This window comes from Acromyrmex echinatior, chromosome 13 (genome assembly GCF_024713525.1).
Source record: "Acromyrmex echinatior isolate Ae372 chromosome 13, ASM2471352v2, whole genome shotgun sequence".
NCBI classification, from domain to species: domain Eukaryota; kingdom Metazoa; phylum Arthropoda; class Insecta; order Hymenoptera; family Formicidae; genus Acromyrmex; species Acromyrmex echinatior.
This window is the reverse complement of record NC_141864.1, coordinates 5,683,666-5,703,788: the sequence shown is the minus strand read 5'-3', so window position 1 is coordinate 5,703,788 and position 20,123 is coordinate 5,683,666. Positions and strand designations below refer to the sequence as shown.

Sequence of the window (20,123 nt, the reverse complement as noted above, 5' to 3'; positions counted from 1 at the left end):
ATAATCCTTTGATTTGCGACTGCGAGCTTCGATGGTATTCCGTGTGGCTCGGAAATCTGCGCGACAAAGATGACGAGATGATGTCAAAGAAGCGAACAGTCTGTATGATGGTTTCGGAACATCGTGAATACTCCGTGCAGAGTATTCCGCTCGATAGAATGGGCTGCGTGGGCAAGAACGCCGGAAAATTCTCGTCATCAGCTGCTGGGTGCAGACTGTATTTGGACAAGACACTACCGTTGATTATTCTTATACTACCGTTGATTATTCTTACTGGTGTTCTACTTTAATCTCTCAAGAATGCGGCAGCGCGGTGACAGACGGCCGACTTTTCGTTTCGAAACGGAACGGTTAATAATCATATTTCTCGTCTTCATTAAAGCTGTTATTATAAGTCACGTGATTGCTGTAGAATCTAGGTCATTAAAAATTTCCAATTTTGTTATTCAGTTCTGTAAAGAAGAAGGATTCCCGTGCCTTTCGAGATAATCGTGACGCGATAGCGGAGACGTGTCACGATTCCACGATGGCCATCTTTTCGTAGAAATTGAGAAATGCTACTTTATCACGTATCATCGCGATAATTTAATATATCGTGTAGACGCTGTTATGGAAATGGCGCAAGCACCCAGAGAAAAGTTTCTTCGATTTAAGAAATGTTTCTTTGCTATATTAAAGAAAAAATTTCTTTGATTTGAACATAATTTCTTTAAATTAAATGAATTTTTTTTATTTAATTTCAGAAAATAATGTTTAAATTAAAGAAATGACTTTCTTCGATTTAAGAATGAATTTCTTTAAATCGATGAATTTTTTTCTGAGTGAGGGAATTGCGAGACGAAAAGTCGGCGTATTATCACAATGTCCGTTTGTCACGATTGGCCAAATTATAACAAGATTTGAACACCGGCTGACGAAGAAAGCAGCTGGCATTATTCAAACGGATTTCTACGATTCGGAGCAACGGATAGGAATTGATTGCTTGATTCCTTTTGCCCTTTGACAAGCTGCTTTTTTATTTCCCAGGAGAGCATGCGAAGACATGTCTCGTGTGCGGAGAGGTATATTATGCATATAGTGATGGTTGCTTTTCTGTGCAGATACGCGTCCATGCGATGCGATCGCGCGTGGACAATCATGTAACGTTTGGTACCCGCGACAATCGATCTTTTGAGAACTGAGTACTTTATACTCTTCCGAATATCTACCGTTTTTTCACGGTAGTTTTCTTTTTCAGTTCAATCATTGGAATGGCCCTTCGATTTAGTGCATGGACGACAATCTATTCGTTGCTTACACGAAAGCTTGCCGAAATATTAAATTTAATCGAATTTAAATTTTAATCGAATCGATTAAATATATTTTTTTTCAGTGCCATTTCCAAATTACTTGATGATAAGACCCAATTCATTTTTGCGATAGCTTAACGTTCAATGTACACCGTAAAGCCCAATTTATTCGCCGCGTTTGATTAAGCCGAAATACAATTCGCGAAAGTACAATGATTGTGTTAAAAAGTTAATCTTTGCGGTAAATATCATGAGTCGGATCGCAGTAAATATCATGAGCAATTCCTGCAAACGTCGAAATGATAATCACTGACACATTGCAGGATCATTAGATATTAATAATGAGTAGTGTACGTAGAAGCTGTATTTGCTATGCGATGGTGGATTAATTTCTAATGATTTCATTATTATTTATAGAACTCTCAGATGCTTTACAATCGAATTACAAACAACCAAGGAAACTCTAGTAAATGAATCTGTGACGTTTCACATGCTGTGTGTTTATGATAATTCGAAAAGACTTCTACTCTGAATAAAGACTTCTAATAAAGTACATATATCTTTAATTCTTATTAGGCAGCGAGGTATCATGTAGTTCGATAGTATAGAATCTGAGTGATTGCTAGGAACAAACGTTGATCGACCAGTGGACCGTAGAATTCTCGCTCGCAAAAAGCGCACGAGTTTTCTTCACCGGAACGTTACATATCAGCATCGTTGCCAATTATTTCATGGTTATCAGTTAAGCTCGCGACGCGAGGCGTAGTAATACTAGCGGATCCGAGTGATCGGAAATCAGATTCCGGGTCACTCGTTATATACATATCAATGCGTTCCTGTTGAACACAATGTTGCGAATAGTCGATATCCTCCATATGCTCGTATTTTCTGTATGCCATCATCTTCCAAGACTTCATACCATTCGATATTATTTTTACTTATTTCTTTTTTTTTACTTATTATTTAAAATTATTCCCAGAAATTATTCCCAGGAATTATTCAAACGGATATTTTATACTTAACAGAAAGTAGGTCATTCCGATCTTCCTATTTATTCATCGTAAAAGGTTCTTTGATTGATTAAGATATACTAATAGAGAATAAAATGGATCGATTAAATCCAGGGATTAAAAGAAAATAATGATACGTTCATCTTTTATCAATTTTTTTGCCAGAATGTCCCTGCGCACGATAGTCGCTAACATCTTGAGATCGCTGCGATACTTAACTTGATTCGCAAAGACCCGACTGCACGAAATGAGATAATGACTGTGCTGATGACACGTAATACTCCCAACGATACTCTCAACAGGAAACCGACACTTGTCAAAGTCGGTAGAGCACAAACGCGGTTATTCAAATGCCTCGTTGCGTTCGCTTTACGACTCGGTTACTTCGCTGTCGCGACAGTTCACGTGTGCACTAAAATTGCACCATCTTGCAGAAGGAAATGCATGCGATGCACGTGTTCGTGATGATCACGAAACGCAAGACACAAACAACTGTAGGAGCATGTAGCTGTGTTAAAATATTTCCCTTCCGTTAACAATAATTTGCGCTCACAGACGGAAGATCGTGGCATACGAGAATATATTTCGCGCGCTTCGCTTTGAAAAATATTCGGTAAATGTATTCAACGATACATATTCAGCGACGAATGCGTTTCTCAGCGAGGACATCACGGGAGATCGATCGTATAAAAACAATGTAGTTCACAGGACGTAGTGCTGATTACAGTACTGACACAGAAAGTAACATGTGTTTTGCTATTCGATACGTATGAATATAAGATAGAATTAAGCCTAAGGCATTATTATAAGGCGCATACACCGCATGGCGGATTATTAAGGTCACCGATATGCGCGTCAAATGGAGCGTCAAGCCAAGCTTTTCGAAAGTGAATTTTGAAGTTGAGCACTTCAGAGAATATCCGAATTCTTTAGGTTACTCATTTTAGTTCAGTATGTAAAATAATACGCTTATATAATTGCAACAATTTCGTACCAATATTTTTCATACATGTATAAAATATTAGAATCTTTTGCCTAATTTAAGATGAATACTTCAACAAACTAATAAGGAAAATTTACGGAATAATTAAATAAAATAATTTTTAATATTTTATAACTCCAAAATTGAAACATTAAAATATTTTACTTTAATCTTTTATCTCAAAGTAGAAACGGAGTAATTATATTATGATTGCCAAATTTCAATCTAAAAATAAACGTAAACTGTTAAATCTAACGATGAATAAATAAATCTTTACATTAATTTTGTTTATGTTTGTTAATTTTATTCATAATTTGATTGATATAAGATTGTTGCATTTATGTTCTAAAAAAAATAATTTAATTAAAACAGCGAGGTCTAATTTCTAAGCTAAAATCTTCTCTTTCGAATGCACAGGCAGACACGCGCGACGATGTCACATACACACGAACACATATCATTTATACGCCCAGATTTAATTGTAAGATAAACTGATTAATTAAGTCGATTTAAGACTTGACGAAGCTATAACGACTAAAGATCGTATACATATCGTGAATGTACGAGATTTAAGAGAATTTATTTGTTAACATATACATATATATATATACATATATATGTACGTTACATATAATATATATATATTATTATGCATTATTTTACGATTATAAAAGATATATATTATATATACCTATATCTCTTATATATACTTATATGCACTAGATGTTTTTTCTAAGAAGTTATATTTATAATAGTATAAAACTGCCGGGCACACATTGGTGTTCTAAAATTAATTTCCTTTTAAATCTTCATTTTAATTATATTATGCTATATTCTATTATAAATTATACAATTTTTTTTTATTTTGACATGAAATCTAAAAATAAAAAATATATTCGCGTTAAAAACCACTACGTTAAATTTAATTTTGCTATTTAGATAATAAAAATTAACGATACGCCGAATGCGATCCTCTGCAGGCCCTACATTTAGCTTAGGATTCGTACGAGGCATATCTAATACTTACTAATTTTCTCCTTGTTAATTACATCCGAATAATTTCATGAATATATATTTGCAAATAACTTCTTAACATCTATATACAATTATAATTATTGAATAAAGAAAAACGGCAATGTGTGAATGGCAATGAGTTATAAAAAAAGTTGACAGATATGAAAGTAAAATTAGCGAAGTAGCATAATTATCTGAGTCAGAAATTCGAAATACATACTTTGCTATTATAGAAAAACACATTCGAGAAATGTAACAAAAAGAGCTATTTTAATTCATTTTATGTATTTCGTGCTTCAATCATTTTTCTTAACAATCTTTCACATTAGTCTACATTTATTAGTCTACATTTCTTATTTTTATTCTACTTCTTCTATTTTTAAATTTTATTTTTTTACTATCTAACTTATAAAAAAGGACAAAGTAAAGGCAAAAGTTTTCCAGATATTTTTCAAATTGTTTATTTGATTATATATGCGAAATTATATTTGCTTCATTAAAGAATTTCCGTCTCAGATGTTAGAACATATCTTTAGACAAGTTATAGAAACGAAAGCAAAAACGGGAGTTTGCGCGACTCTAATCTTTTCTGCTGGTTGATATAGCGGCGTACGCTGTTAAGATGCTCTGATGCTGTACATGAAAAAGCACCTGTACGCGTATAATGCATACAGAATTGTCTATACCCTTTATACTTCTACTTGAATAATAATCGAACAAAATCGAGAGACAGTATCGTTTCCAAACTTCTAACATTTCACAGGTATTGCATAGCAAATAGAAATATTTATCAGCGACCGCAGCAGCCGAAAGGACTACAGATCGCCAGACATTAAGCCCGTAGAACCATGTCAAGACATATCGGTGGGAACCGTCGCCAGACTCGTCGGGCGCGCCGTTTATTATTACTAATTATTATAAGCGGATATTTTTGTACAGCGTCTTACAATGTGGTCGGATCGTTGCCGGCACGCCTGACGGGCGCACGACCGGCCTGCCATACTTACTTCATTTAATAGCGCGCGATACCCTGAAGACGCGTAAACACGTACGTGCGCAAGCACAATGATATAAACACATACACACACACACACCACACACACACACACACATATATATATAAACGCATGTGTGTGCGTCAGCGGAACGTGTAAACGAAATAATATTATCTTACACTCCCCCGCGCGTAAGAACGATGAACGGAGCTTAACTATTGATCGAAGGATATATCTTTGTAATCTCGGTGCTCTCGCTCACACGTCGCTTCTTCGCATGACTCCAGAAACCTCGTATCTGTGTTAACACGTACCAATATATACACACACGTATATGGCATAACACATTACAGACGCTATTTACATAGACGAAACATGACACGTTAGTCTTATGTGCTCTTACGAGCATTTCATCTCCTTTTCTTCACTGTCTTCTATATAGATAAAGGACGCGTAATTCTTACGTATCTATATGAGATTAAAGTCCATGTGGGATAGATATATAAAAAGAAGATTAGTTCTTAAATCAATGTACACACGTCTACGTCTTTCCGCATAAATACTCTTAGGCAGGGATACGTATACTTGTACACGAATATCTAAACAAATACTACACGTACACGAGATTAAATTATGCCTAATGTTATATCGATGTTATATATATATATGGTTACTATATGACACACACACACGTACACAAACTTCGTCTGTATATCGTCTGTCTATACATAATGTTAAATATATATGGTCATTATATGATAACTATTACGTGATATGTATGTATTATGACTTGAGACATTTCTCCCTTATCGACTCGCGACTCGCTACTCAAATTCTAATGTCTATATGTCATTGTTTATTATGTCGTTAATGATTAACGTGTATATGTGAAACTTTCAAATGAATAAAAATGATATAAGCAGAAACACCTTTTTTCCTGTTGTTACTTTTATTTAGTTTTACCTTTCACCTTTAATCATAGAATTATCTTCTTTTAATAGACTATCGTACGAAATACGAAATTATAGATGAAAATTATAGATTCTTTAATACAGAATCAAAGCATGGATATTTTTATATACGATGTATATTATGTGATTTAACTGGAACACGCTAATTTATTTAAGTTCACCTTTAGTAACGTTACATCGGTAATCAATACGAGCAACATATCGACAAGTACATGAGATAACATTAATCAATGTCGAACACAGATTCCAGATTTGATGTCGTAGAATATTCTAGAATGTGATGGTTGGACAGTATCACGTAGTAAAAGTGTTTATAATGTATAAGTATCATGTCAAAACTGTAACTTTGCTTTGAAAAAGAAACGAAAATTATTCAAAAATCTAACTAAAAATAATTCTGTTGTACTATCAAAATAATTACGTAGAATGTTTTAACTGGTTGTTAGAATGTCAAAACTTTTTTATGTAAGCAACATTGTTCATACTAGAGTTTTCTACGTATGTAATTATTTGATGATTCAATAAAATTATTTTTATATCCGAATCCAGCTAAATTTTTAGATACTTAAACAAAATCGTTTTATCCATATGTAACATAATTGAATAACAGTTTCTTTGCATGTCAAAAGTCTCTATCGATTACCTCACTGTGTAATTGGTTACTTCATCCCTCGTCAGACTTAAATTACAACAATAAAATGATAGAGCGAGTGACCGATCATATTACACTTCCGTTATTGAGAGAAATCACTAGATATTGAATGAAAATGATATAAAATTATTAAGTCTTCTGTATTCGAATTAATTCGATTCAGAAAAAATGACAGCAAGAGAAGTGGAAAATAGTATTCCAATCACTTTATCGGATTCATGCAATGTATCTTTAATTTGGCTTGTCAACAATGCGTATAACTAATCTAGAAAAATAGATGTGATATGTCAGCAAAGTCAAGGATTTCTTTCTCCTGCAGAATTTGCAGCTAAAAACAAATTACACAATTTGTTTGTTGAGCAATATCGCTCAATGTCATTAATTTGTTTAACTACATCGCCATTGAAATCAAAATTCTAAGTGATCAACAGCAAGAGCATAATTATCACTGTATATACTCATAGTTCCCTAATATTAGCATTTCATAAGAGCGCTACTCTCATGTTTGTTACGGTGCGACGATATCTAGTAATGCTGAAAGGAAGTAAGCGAATCGTGTTCGTGAATCACAGAAGTCTAGCTACAGTGCTGTTGAAAGGACTTTCAAGTGACACTACTGGGTTTACAAAGTAGAACATGATATCTACGATCTTGTAAACTTGAAGGAAGATGAATACATAGTACCAGTTACTATTAGCACGCAACCCAACTCGCATAACTCGTAAGAACTCGAAGAGTTCGTCGTCAAGCTTTTAAAGTGATACGAGTTCTATCTTTGGCGTCAAACCGATATTATCGCAACTGAATTCCTTGGAGCTAAAAAAAGACTTCAATACAGGGAAGTTGAACCAGTGCCCTTATCGCCGCTTCCGTATTCATATCATGATTATCGCTGGTAATAGACTTGAACGAGAATAATTTTGACGATTTAACATGCACGGAACGTTATAAAATTATCTGTTTGATTTACAAATTAAATTTTTTTTCTAAATTTTATATTGCGAAAAATTATTTTATAATAATTATTTTTAAAAAATTTATTGCAAATCAAAAAATATAAAATTAAAAAGAAAGATAATCATATATTTTTTATTTTCTGACTATACATATTACCAAACTTAAATATTTTTTTACAATATAGATTTGTATTTCAAACGCTGTATGTGTATATCTTGCATGAGGTTAGCTAATGAATATGTTCGGAATCTCCGTTTGCTTTGAGCTAATCTAAATTTGGCTTGCAGCCCAAAGTCAATGTCAGGTTCTGAGAACGCATATGATAAGTTACGTTACGGCATTGTGTGATCATAAAAAGAATTACATTTTTCAAAACAATGTTCTATATTGCATAAAATTTATAAGAGTTATAAGGAAACATTAATTTTACTTCAAAAGTATATAATCGATAATTGATTTAAAAGAAATTTATTTGTATGAAGATTTTAACACAAAATATTTCTATAATTTTATTATTAAACTAATGCATGTATATATTTTTCAAATACACATTTTAAAAATATCTTTTGATATGTATTATGCAAAATATGTTTTGTCAAAATTATTATTGTATTTAGAATATTATATTCTTTTAGGAATTAAACTGTTTATCTTTTTTTAAATATCTTAATTTTAATTAAGATATGTAACTAGATATGAGTTTACATAATTTCTTCAATTATTTCTATTTTTTCATTGAAATTGATAAGTTTGATTTCGTAAAAAAATAATATTTTTTAATATAACAAACAAAGCTGTAAAATTGAACAAATAAAATAAGAAAAGTATTAAGAAAATTATTTTTTTAATTCCAAATACGCATATACATTTATAAATTGATAAAATCAAAATGATCGATGGAAACGGACGCTTTTATTCTAAAGTTGATCTGCAATGAGTTTATTATGATAACGAAGCGATATCCCAGAATTATTTTTAGCTGTTAGATCAGAAGTTCGATTTAACGTCAAAGCTTTATCTGATTGGCTGCTAGAGATTAACATATATATATCGAGGTTAAAGGTAGTTGCCAGATAATTTTTTCACGCATGAGCTGTCAGTAATCCACTACAATTCTCTAAAAGGATGCAATGCCAAACCACTATATGTTCGATACGATGCAATGTATAACTGCTTTCATGTCGCGAATAGTTCGCTATGTGTAAGTGCGGAGGAACTGATTCGCTATAACTATCATCTACGTCATATAAAGATAACATCTAAGATCAAAGATATGCTACAAATTCCTCCCTAGATTATGTCATCTCTGAATACACAAGTCAAGTAACAAATATTAATTATATATATTTTAAAAAATTAAATATTTTTATGTTTCTTCTTTATAATAAAATAATAAATATATTAATAAAAATAATATAATATTTAAATTCATAATTATAATTCTTAAGTTACAAAAAACTTCAAGTTTTTTTTTAAATTATAAAAATTAATTATATCAAAAAGAAACGAAAATATGTGAATATTCACAATTTCTAAAGATCTGTTAAATGATATATCGTTAATTTTTTTAGGAAGAAATAAAAAATCTGATTCTATTATGTCTATATATACTTTAAATAAAATTTTATATAAGTAAATTTTATATAAGTAAATTTTATATAGTAAGATTATTTACACGCGCGTGCCTATAATAATTACTAATGTAATGTAATATTAAAGACCTCGATATATCAAATAAAATAACTCGAGTGTTTATTCAGTTGCTTCAACACGTAAATTGTTTCGTGAAGAAACAGTCGTGAAGGCGTCCTAAATAAAAGTCTTTTTTTAGCGAGTTCGATTCGATACATGATTGATCTATTAACATCGATTGTGGTTGTGTATCTATAGTATTGCGCTGCTAATTAGTTTACTACGGCTCAGTAGAACTTTTTCGTCGGTAGAGTAAGTTAGCTTCCGAAAGGAGCCCGTCCGCGTCAATCATTCGATTTTGTGATTAATTCGATAGTTTCATAAAAAAAGTGAATTTTAGCAACATGGTAATTTAAGTGTAAATTTATCAGCAAATATCTAAAAACTGTCTAAATTAATGACGTAGTACTAATAGCGGAATTCTTCTTAATGCTTTACGTGTTTTAATATATTTATTATTTTAATAATATATAAACTAATTAAATTTACGTTATTAAATTACGTTATTAATTAATTTCATTATAGGAAGAAATTCAGCTTAGTAAAGATCAATTGTCTCGTAAGTAAACTTGCGTATTAAAGCACCATTATTTTCGTTATCAATATGTGACTAATTTAAAATTATTATTAGCGATTATAATTGATGTACCTATGATTAGTATATAAAAACTGAGAAAAATGTTTTCTGAATAGATTTAAAAATGGCATTCGACGCGTTCGATCATGATAAAAAAGGATCTATCAGCACGAGCATGGTAAATACAATTCTAGGCATGCTTGGCCACGAAGTTCCAGCACAACAACTCGCAGAAGTTATTGCGGAGATTGACACATGGGGTAAATATTACTGACATACAAAAGTTAATTGAAAGAGAAATCACACTCCCCTGGTAGAAATGTATGCAGTTATTCTAGACACCTATCCAGTTACTATCTAATATTACTGCATTCTCCTTAGTTGCGCCAATACTGAATAGAAAATGGACACGAACTTGATAGAGTTTTATTCTGTCCATTTCATGAGCAGTTGGCTTGTTTATTAATCAATTTAATATTCATTATTTGTTGTGTATTTCTATTCAATGTATTCAGCAATTTTACGCAACTTTTGTATGTAGTAACTGCAAACAAAGCATTACATACTGATTGGGATCCTAAGTAAGTTTTCTTCTCAGTTAATAGACAGAAATTTCTATCAAGATCTCCAAATATTCTTTTAAACAATAATGATATTTCATAACATGCTCACTCCAAACAAATTATCAAACAAAACTTTTACTTAGATAACATTATTGAGTTTTGTATTATATTTAGAACATGTCCAGAAATTTACAAAAGTTATTTATTGCCAAAAAGTTTCAAAGAAAATTACTTTTTAAATATACAATATATTTTAAAATACAATGAATAAAGTATTAAAATAAAACAGAGGCTAATAATAGATATCGAACTAATTTCCATTTACAGGAACTGGTGAGTTAAAATTTGAAGAGTTTTGTCAGTTAGCATCGCATTTTCTTGAAGAGGACACTGATACGGAAGCGATACAGCAGGAGTTACGAGAGGCATTCCGAATGTACGATAAAGAAGGTAATGGTTATATCACTACTGAAGTGTTTAGAGATATCCTTCATGAATTGGACGACGCATTATCTCCGGAGGAGCTTGACATGATCATAGAGGAGGTGGACACTGATGGATCTGGCACGCTTGATTACGATGGTGAGATCTTACGTGATGCACAGGTGTTAATCCACTCTGTCTTCGTTTACGCATACCTGACTAGTCCGGCGTTCATGTTACAGAATTCATGGAGGTCATGACAGGATAAATTATGACTTTGGCACCGCGCGAATGCACCGTGTCGATCGCCCACGCATCAAACAACGAGTGTGCCTGTATAAACAGAGAAGCCGAAATCTCTACGAAGTCGAAACTGGCAGACTATAAATTCGCTCGTTTATCATATATGAGAATAGGTCGCCATAAAATTATATTTTTATTAAATCCTACTAGTCAGAAGTTTCGATGAGAGATGCTCAAGAAATTATAAAAAATTTTAATGTATATTCATATATATATATATATATATATATATATATATATATATAAAATATATATATATTTATTAAATGTACATATAATTACGTATAGCAAATGTGTATAACAAGAAAGATTTTGGAATTTCTGAAATAATACTTTAAGTATAATAATGATAATTATTAATATTTTTAAATTCATAAAGCTATTTGCAATCCTTTGTGATTTTGACATTGAATTCTCATTGGCTGTTAATTTAATCAAATATCGAAATTTTATAATGTCTTTTGCCTATGTAAGTATATATAATAAATGTATATATATTTCAAGTATTATAACTTTTAAATGCAATTTCTTAAATTAAATTAATAAATATCGATTATGTGCCAAAAATATGTACAAAACAATAAATTTCAAAAACGCAGATGTATGTATTCCTTTTAATCAAATTTTAATAAAATATCGTTGTTCTTTAATCATTTAAATTTTGAAAAAATATAAATGTAAAAAATATAAAAGTAAAACTTATTTTTTTTATTAGTTTTAAAAATAAATTCGTAATAATTAATAAATAATAAAATTTTAATAATATTTATTAAATTTTGATAATACATCGAATTGTGTTTTAAAAAATACTAATGTCTCAATATAGATATAGATAAGAACATTATCATTTTTCTAAATATTACACAATTACTATAATCGCAAAAAAATGCATGTATTTCTGCACCTCTGTAATTATTTGCTATTGTAAAGAATTATTATTATTATTAATGTAAAAATTTTATATAGTATTGAAAAATATAAGCTCGCGTGTTGGCAGCGACTGTAGCATGTGTTTCACATGCATCAACTATAGCACTATTCTCTAACAGAAATGTAACCTATTGTAAACTTTTGTCAAAGAAGTAAGGTACGTGTATCGTTCGTGAGGAATTCAACAATGCATGTGGTGGCAAGCGACTGCATATTCCGGAATGGACGGTAAAATCGCCTAAATATAATGGCAGACACCAGGCTTTATGAGTTTATAATTAGGAGTCTAAGAATAAGACATGCACAATTATTGCATAGAATCATCTTGGGTCAGCATCACCCATGAATTCTCTGGCGGTGCGCCAATTCTGTCTATTGTTGCATCCATGCAGTCACACATTATGTCGCTCGTAAATTCTGCCGTTCAGACATTACATTTCATAATAAACTAGTTGTCTCGACGTGCAGTCTCAACAATGGTGCAAGCTTTAATCATAAATGTCTCTGTGATGGTCTGGTTGGAAAACTTCAGATGATAAAAAAATTTAAAGAATTGATCTAGAAATTGCGAATTAAAATGACAAAAACTAGCAAAACTTGCATCTTTATATGCTTCGATAAAAACAATCATGAGTAAAAATTTCGTTTTAATTTTGAGAAAAAGCTTATCGTGATTACATATTAAGTAAAATAATTATTTTTATAGTGTATTTTTAAATTATAACATAATATATTACATAATTTAGGCCAGCTTATATAGAAAAACTTTTTTTAAATCAATGATATAAAAGAAATAATTCTGATACATCCAATGTATAAAAATATAAAGAAATTTATCTTTATTTATGAACTAAATAGATGGTATATTTTTCTGCATATAATGCCACATAAATAACAGAATAATTTTTATCATAAAAAATTATGAAAATTTATCAATAAATTTAATATAAATCTCTAATAAATATGTAAAATTGTTTATTTTATTTTCTGATAAATTTAAACCGTTTCATTATAAATATGTTTCGTTAAAATAAACTTTAATACAATTATATACTATTATAATTGACACCTGTAACTAGATGTTATATGCTTCGCATCATAATTAATAATTTGCATCAAGACGAACCGCGTGCGATATGTTTGTATTAATTTTGTCATAATATTTGAGACAGTTGTTGACAAATCGAACGTACAACTAGCGTGGAAAATTTTTGGAATTAAATTAAACGTGTTGCCGCGAGTTCTGCATAATTAGGTAAAACGTGTGTAAGAAAATAGAGTGGGGAGAACGTCCTCGATGAATTTGAAAACCGCTAGACTTGGGATGTAGGTTTTACCTGGTCAATCACGTGCCAGAAGATCATCGTTAAAATCACTTAAAACAGAAGTCTACCGTCAGAATCTGGTGCAGATCCGGATAAACCATCCAACCCAACGTACCACGAGTAGCGCGTATAGTTATCATCGCAATGGCAAGTTATATATTTTCGATAAACGCGGAAATAATTTGTCAAATTTTAACATTCTCATAGCAAAAAGTGTAAAAATTAAATGAACAAATAAAACTCATAATAATAAATTGAACATACATTAAATGGAATAAATTAAATGGAAACAATAATTCAATAAGCATGCAAGCTTAAACATTAATAGCAAATATAACTAAAAATTAATTTGCTTTTTGCGTAAATTTATTTAAATTTTATATTACTAAATTTTATATTTGTAAATTAACAGTCTTTGTAATTATAAATATCTGTTATATTTTCAGGAAGATCTAAATAAGGACCAGATAGCTCGTAAGTATATCTTTTTATAATAATAAAAAACATTTAGAATAATATAAAATTTTACAGTGCTAAAGAATGCCTTCAATGCTTTCGATCAGCAAAAGAAGGGCAGTATCGGTACAAATATGGTAGGCACAATATTGACCATGTTGGGTCACGAGCTCAGCGAAAACACACTGCAGGAAATCATTAGTGAAGTCGATGAAGATGGTAAGTAAAATTGTCGATCTTACGTCAATTATATTTTCATAACGGTTTTTCAATACATATATCTTTCTACTAGTTGTATATTTTTCTAGGTTCTGGAGAACTCGAGTTCGAAGAATTCTGTACGCTGGCTGCTAGATTCTTAGTAGAAGAAGATACGGAAGCGATGCAGCAAGAATTACGCGAGGCATTCCGGTTGTATGACAAAGAAGGCAACGGCTACATAACTACCGCTGTTTTTCGTGACATTCTTCACGAACTCGACGACAAGCTGTCACCAGAAGAACTCGATTTAATGATTGAAGAAATCGACGCTGATGGATCAGGAACGCTCGATTTTGACGGTATTTTTATTATTATCTTTCTTTTATCATTTCGCAACGTTGATTATATTAACTTCAAAAATTAAAACGCCATTACTTAGATGGACTTTTAAAACTTTTTTTTCAATTAACTATAAGTTACTTTTTAATAAAAAATAAACTTTGATATTTTTTAATAATAGTAATCAAAATTAACAATTTCACATATTAATTTATTAAAGAGATTTATATTAAATTCATTAGTAAATTTTTTTGAAGCGAAAATTTCAAATTAGTTTAATAAAATATAATACTATCTTTTACGTTTTTCAAAATTGATATAATTAAAAAATATGTTAAATTATAAAAAAAAGCTTTTATTCAATTCGATATTATAATCCTATCCAGGTGATTTATCGTTATTAAATTAAAAATCGTCATGAAAAATTATACTGCATGTTTAAAAAAATCAAAATCTTATGGCATTAAAAATAACATATTTCTGTAAGAAATTCTCTAGATGCACTTAACATGCGTTTATTTGCGAGATATGATAATATGTGACACGCTTCGTAAGCCAAATAGTTCATTTAAAATGTGCTTAAGTTACGAAGCGAGCCAAGTAAATTCGTTTCGTGCATGTCAACGTCAGCGAAACTTAACACAACCGCACTAATAGCAAAGTCGATCGAACGTTCAATAAGTCTCTCGCCTTGGGTGGTTCGCCAAGTTTGTAGCCCGCGAGAAATGCGAGGCGCCGCCTGATTACGCTAACGCCCGCGTTTTGCGCACTTTCAGAATTTATGGAAGTCATGACGGGAGGCGACGACTAAGGCAACCGGAGCTGGTAATGAAGATGGGCACTCGGAAGCTGGTTGTTAGCCGCGCAATTGGCAACGCCCGTCAGAAAGAGCGTTCCTTCTTCATCATCCAGGCACGCGCTTTTGCAAACCACTAAATTACGGCCAAGCGGAAAATTGAACGTTTATCCATATCCTTGGCTAACTTTCATCGTGCAAGGTGAAGATCGCAGTGTTTCTAAACGGTTTTAGTCAATGCCAGGAGCAATGGAAATCTCGAAGTGCGTTGAATAAATCGAAACAGCGTTTATACGAAATAAAGTAGTGAATATCTCCGTCATGGCAAAATGAGTATCGTGCAAAACTCGAACGTAATCTCTAGACGTCGCGAAGAAAGTTTTAATTTCCTACTCTATGAATATCATTATGAGTTTACATGTGAAAGTATTATCTAAAAGGTCCAATGTGTAACGTAAATTATATATGTTATTAAATACATCTACATAAATATTGTGTACTGATTTCTTTTTACGCGTGAGTATTTTACCCCTGAACAACTTTTCCCGGTGCACAAAGTAGCACACCGTGTTCAAGTATGCGAGGCACTACTAGCTTTATAAATCTTGATATCAAGATAGATTCCCAACAAACACAAGAATCTTCCAAAAAATTATAATTTCTTGAATTTTCTTTTATTATTTTTTAAATATTACTTATACAATGCTGTGTACGTGATTTAGTGATTAGATTTAGAATAATTATAATATTATTTTACAATATTAATGATTTAGTAATTAAGTTAATTTCCAGAAACAAATAATTTTTCATTAAAAATATTCTTGTTTTAGTATTATTTATTTTTAAAAATTGCTAAATCATTTAACACGTTTAATAATCGAGATAAATGCCATATCATACTTAACAAACGTTATCATAACTTTTACTAATAAATATGTATATATTTATATAAATATTTGCAGAAAATTAATAATTATATTTTCCTAAAATAAAGCCTGACAAAAGTTATTACACTTTGTATTTAGTTTCATAAAAAATTATTTATCGAAGAAGAACGTTATAATTTTAAATTTGTAAAAAATGTCATCATACTTATATTCGTCTATTCTTATATTTTCATACAATTGCATAAATACCTACAAAATTAATCAAAATATCTTGTAATTAATAATTATTCATCTCTCATTGAAATCGAGAGAGAGAGAGAGAGAGAGAGAGAGAGAGAGAGAGAGAGAGAGAGAGAGAGAGAAATAGAGAGAGAACGATTTTAATTACAAACCACGTATATATCGTCTTAATTATGCGCAAATTCATTTTTATAAAAATTTTTATTACTTTCATTAAAATCTTTTTAATTTTTTAAGTATGATAGAATACGCATGTTATGGAGCAAAACTATGGATGAGTAAAAATAGACTCACATGACTAAAATAAATGCTCGCAATCGTTCACACCGATCACTAACTATCTGACCAGTGGCATTTCCGTTCTGAAAATGAACCACGTAATAATAAGCAATAAACGTCGCGTATGTAATCATGCTGTGAGAAACGTTACCAAATCAGGTATCTGAAATGGAATTATATCGCGATTCTCACGTCGTCGTCGACGTGGACTAATCTGCTTCGCATGAAAATGGCCGACCCATTTATTAAACAGAGGACTTGGATTTCGCTAAGAGCACAATTATTTGTCAGTCATTGAATCAGAAGAGTTGTAATTTTGTGTTCAATGATCCAATCTATTGACCTTACATTTCTTCTTACAGTCAATGAACTCAAACATCACCATATAATAGTTTTCATTACATAATAAAGTCGATATTGTATAAATATAAATATGGATGAGATAACAATCTCTTGTCTTCATATTGCATATTACACGCGATCTCACACTGATAAATTAAAAAATTAGCAAGTTAATTTAAGAATTGCTTTAAATTCATTATTTCAACATGTTTTGATCTTCACTTTTGAATCCCGATATGTATTGCATCATTTACCTTAAATACAATTTCGGTATATTAAACATTTTATTATTTCATCAACATATTATTATTTCATCTTTAGTTTTCTGAAATCAAAATTAAAGATTGAATTATTTACAAACTAAATAAATTATTAAAAACTAATTCATTTATTTCAAAAATAAGCAGGATATTTCGACTCAGAAATTTAAGAATTAAGTCATAGAAGAAATATATTTCTTGTACAAATTTTTACTTTGCTGAGAGTTAATCATTGTGATATCATTACATTGAACATAATTACATACTTTTTGCTTTATCCCGGACGCAATAAATAAGTGCAATATTCCGAATATTACATAGTTCATAGCTTGTAAGTATCATAATTATTGTAAGCGATTTGCTTTCGTTAAAAATCGACAAAACTAGAAAATTTTGAATCTAGATTTCTACATTGCATTCGTAACGCGCGCGTTGATTATACGAGAGATATTCCTTGATCGTAAAGATAAAAGTTAACTATCGTCATATATCTCGTAATTGAAATTAAGTCCCAGTTTTACGGTAATTTATATTTCCGCACTGATTATCTGAAATATTTCGGTAAATGAGGCGCCATTCGTAATAATTTATACGGAAGAAAAATTTCTTTCACTAGTTTGGCGCGATCAATCTATAACTATAAAATTTCTTTCGTACTTGAAATTGTGTAATAATCGCGAGGGAATTAAATGGCATTAACGGTTCTTACTGTATAGAAAGTATAGATATTGTAGAAAATAGAATAAAATTCCTGCTTCCGCAGTGCAATAGCACGTATTATTGTGAAATAATGCGTACTTATAACATTCGTACATCCTGTGATGATATCGCGTTCAGCGATCTTTATTTGAGCAACAATCGACATGTAAGTCAAATGTGATGGCGAAACGAGTATTCACCGATGAAATTTCTAACTTCTAAATCTTGCACAAAGCAAAATATATGATTCGTTCTGATAATGAGTATAAACTATTCTATTATTCATCTATTATACTCATATCTTGTAAATATCATATCGCTATTTTTCCATTTTTGTAACTTTAGATAAATGATAATTCTTTAAATAAATAATAAAATTCTTCGAATTATTATTACATATTTACGTGTTACATATAAGCATAATAATTTTATAAATATTTCAATTATGAAGTAAATCAGTGCGGAAATATAAATTATCGTAAAACTGGGGCTTAATTTCAATTACGAGATATATGACGATAGTTCACTTTTATCTTTATGATCAAAGAATATCTCTCATCAATATTATCAATACACGCATTACGAATGTAATGTAGAAACCTAGATTCAAAATTTTTTCGTTTTTTTAACTTGTATATATGTATACTAAAAAATATATTCTACAAAGTCTTTAAAAATATCAATTTATGATGTATGATAATAAATCATAATAAAAAATAAATAATAAAGCAAATAATTTTAATTGTATCAAATACGTTTACAATAATAATTATGAATTTTTGCTTGAGACTAGTAATATAATATTTCTTATAAAAATTTAATACTAAAAGGTAATGATTAATTATTTATTTTTAATATATTAAACAATATTTAATGAAAATCCCCGTTCAAATAAATTGTGCGGCGATTATTTGTCAGAATACAACTCAAATTGGTTGAACACACTAGTGTATATTGAAGCAATTGTATTGATTTAAACTATATAAAAGTAAAATGCAAACTTTCAAATTATAAAATACAGATTTTACTTAACAGCACAATAAAATGTATTGAGAATTTCATCCGTTTAATCCATTTTTATATTTACATTAAACACATATTTTTACGTCAATTTGTGTACAACAGCTTTAACATGCACCAGTATGCACTGAGTGTATCCAATCGAATTCGTTATTAAACTAAAGCTAGAGTACGTAATATCACACATTAAATTGACAAGCAATTTAATAACATTGAAGTTAATATAAGCATTTTTATTAAACTAAAATAAATAATTTATTGAGAAAAATATCATCTCAGCCAAAATTCAACTTGAATACATATTATGGAATTATTCGGATTGGATTCCAATCGAAATTATTCAATAATTTCCTATATCTCTTTGTGTTTTTTAAGAGAAAACAGAATAATTCCGATCGGAATTCATTCGGAATAATTTCATAATATGTGCCCTGGATCTCCCAAATTTCGTACCAACATTTTACCAATTCAACCGAGACATATGTAATGAAATTAAATTAATCGCAATAACCAATATATAGGAAGTCAGTCTTTTTTAGGCTACATAAATAACAATATTAAGAAAAAATGGGCCGAGAAGTATTCGACATAAATAAGTAAAGAAAGCTACGTTCAGATTCTTGAGTATTAAATTGATCAATATTAAATTGGATTTCTGTAAGGGATGTTCCAAAAAATTAATATTACAAATAATGTACATAATAATGTAAATTATGTTTCTACGTTTTTACTCGAGAAATCGCAGTATGTATTTACGATCGACTGAGCTCATGTATGGTGAAACGGAAATGATTTCGATACGTTATGCGAAGAAAAAGTGCATTACGCCAAGAAAGCGCTCAAACAAAGCGCATTTGTCAAAATTTAAGCCACACTGCTGTATAGTTGTTTAGTGAAAGTAAAATAATTATTATAGACGTC

The 20,123-nt window shown here is 30.4% G+C and overlaps 3 protein-coding genes and 1 long non-coding RNA gene across 12 annotated transcripts in view; 3 read left to right on the top strand and 1 right to left on the bottom strand.

Moving 5' to 3' along the window:
- Positions 1 to 6,216, top strand: part of LOC105150882 (uncharacterized) — a 121,083-nt gene extending 114,867 nt beyond the window's left edge. For all 7 annotated transcript variants that reach the window (XM_011064254.2, XM_011064250.2, XM_087412897.1 and 4 more), the window contains one exon: positions 1 to 6,216. In XM_011064254.2, the coding sequence (XP_011062556.1) occupies positions 1 to 290 (290 nt within the window). In that variant the 3' untranslated portion in view covers positions 291 to 6,216.
- The window catches only part of LOC147907548 (uncharacterized), a 217,463-nt gene that overhangs the window by 179,614 nt on the left and 17,726 nt on the right, over positions 1 to 20,123 (bottom strand). The window lies entirely within an intron of this gene.
- LOC105150884 (troponin C, isoallergen Bla g 6.0101) lies at positions 9,779 to 12,026 on the top strand. Its single transcript, XM_011064256.2, has 5 exons — positions 9,779 to 9,909; positions 10,088 to 10,121; positions 10,256 to 10,399; positions 11,030 to 11,284; positions 11,368 to 12,026. The coding sequence occupies exons 1-5, from the start codon at positions 9,907 to 9,909 to the stop codon at positions 11,391 to 11,393; spliced, it is 462 nt and encodes a 153-aa protein (XP_011062558.1). The 5' UTR covers positions 9,779 to 9,906; the 3' UTR covers positions 11,394 to 12,026.
- On the top strand, positions 13,706 to 15,970 carry LOC105150885 (troponin C, isoallergen Bla g 6.0101-like). Its single transcript, XM_011064257.2, has 5 exons — positions 13,706 to 13,830; positions 14,130 to 14,157; positions 14,215 to 14,358; positions 14,448 to 14,699; positions 15,456 to 15,970. Exons 1-5 carry the CDS (start codon positions 13,828 to 13,830, stop codon positions 15,488 to 15,490), a joined length of 462 nt encoding a protein of 153 aa, XP_011062559.1. The 5' UTR covers positions 13,706 to 13,827; the 3' UTR covers positions 15,491 to 15,970.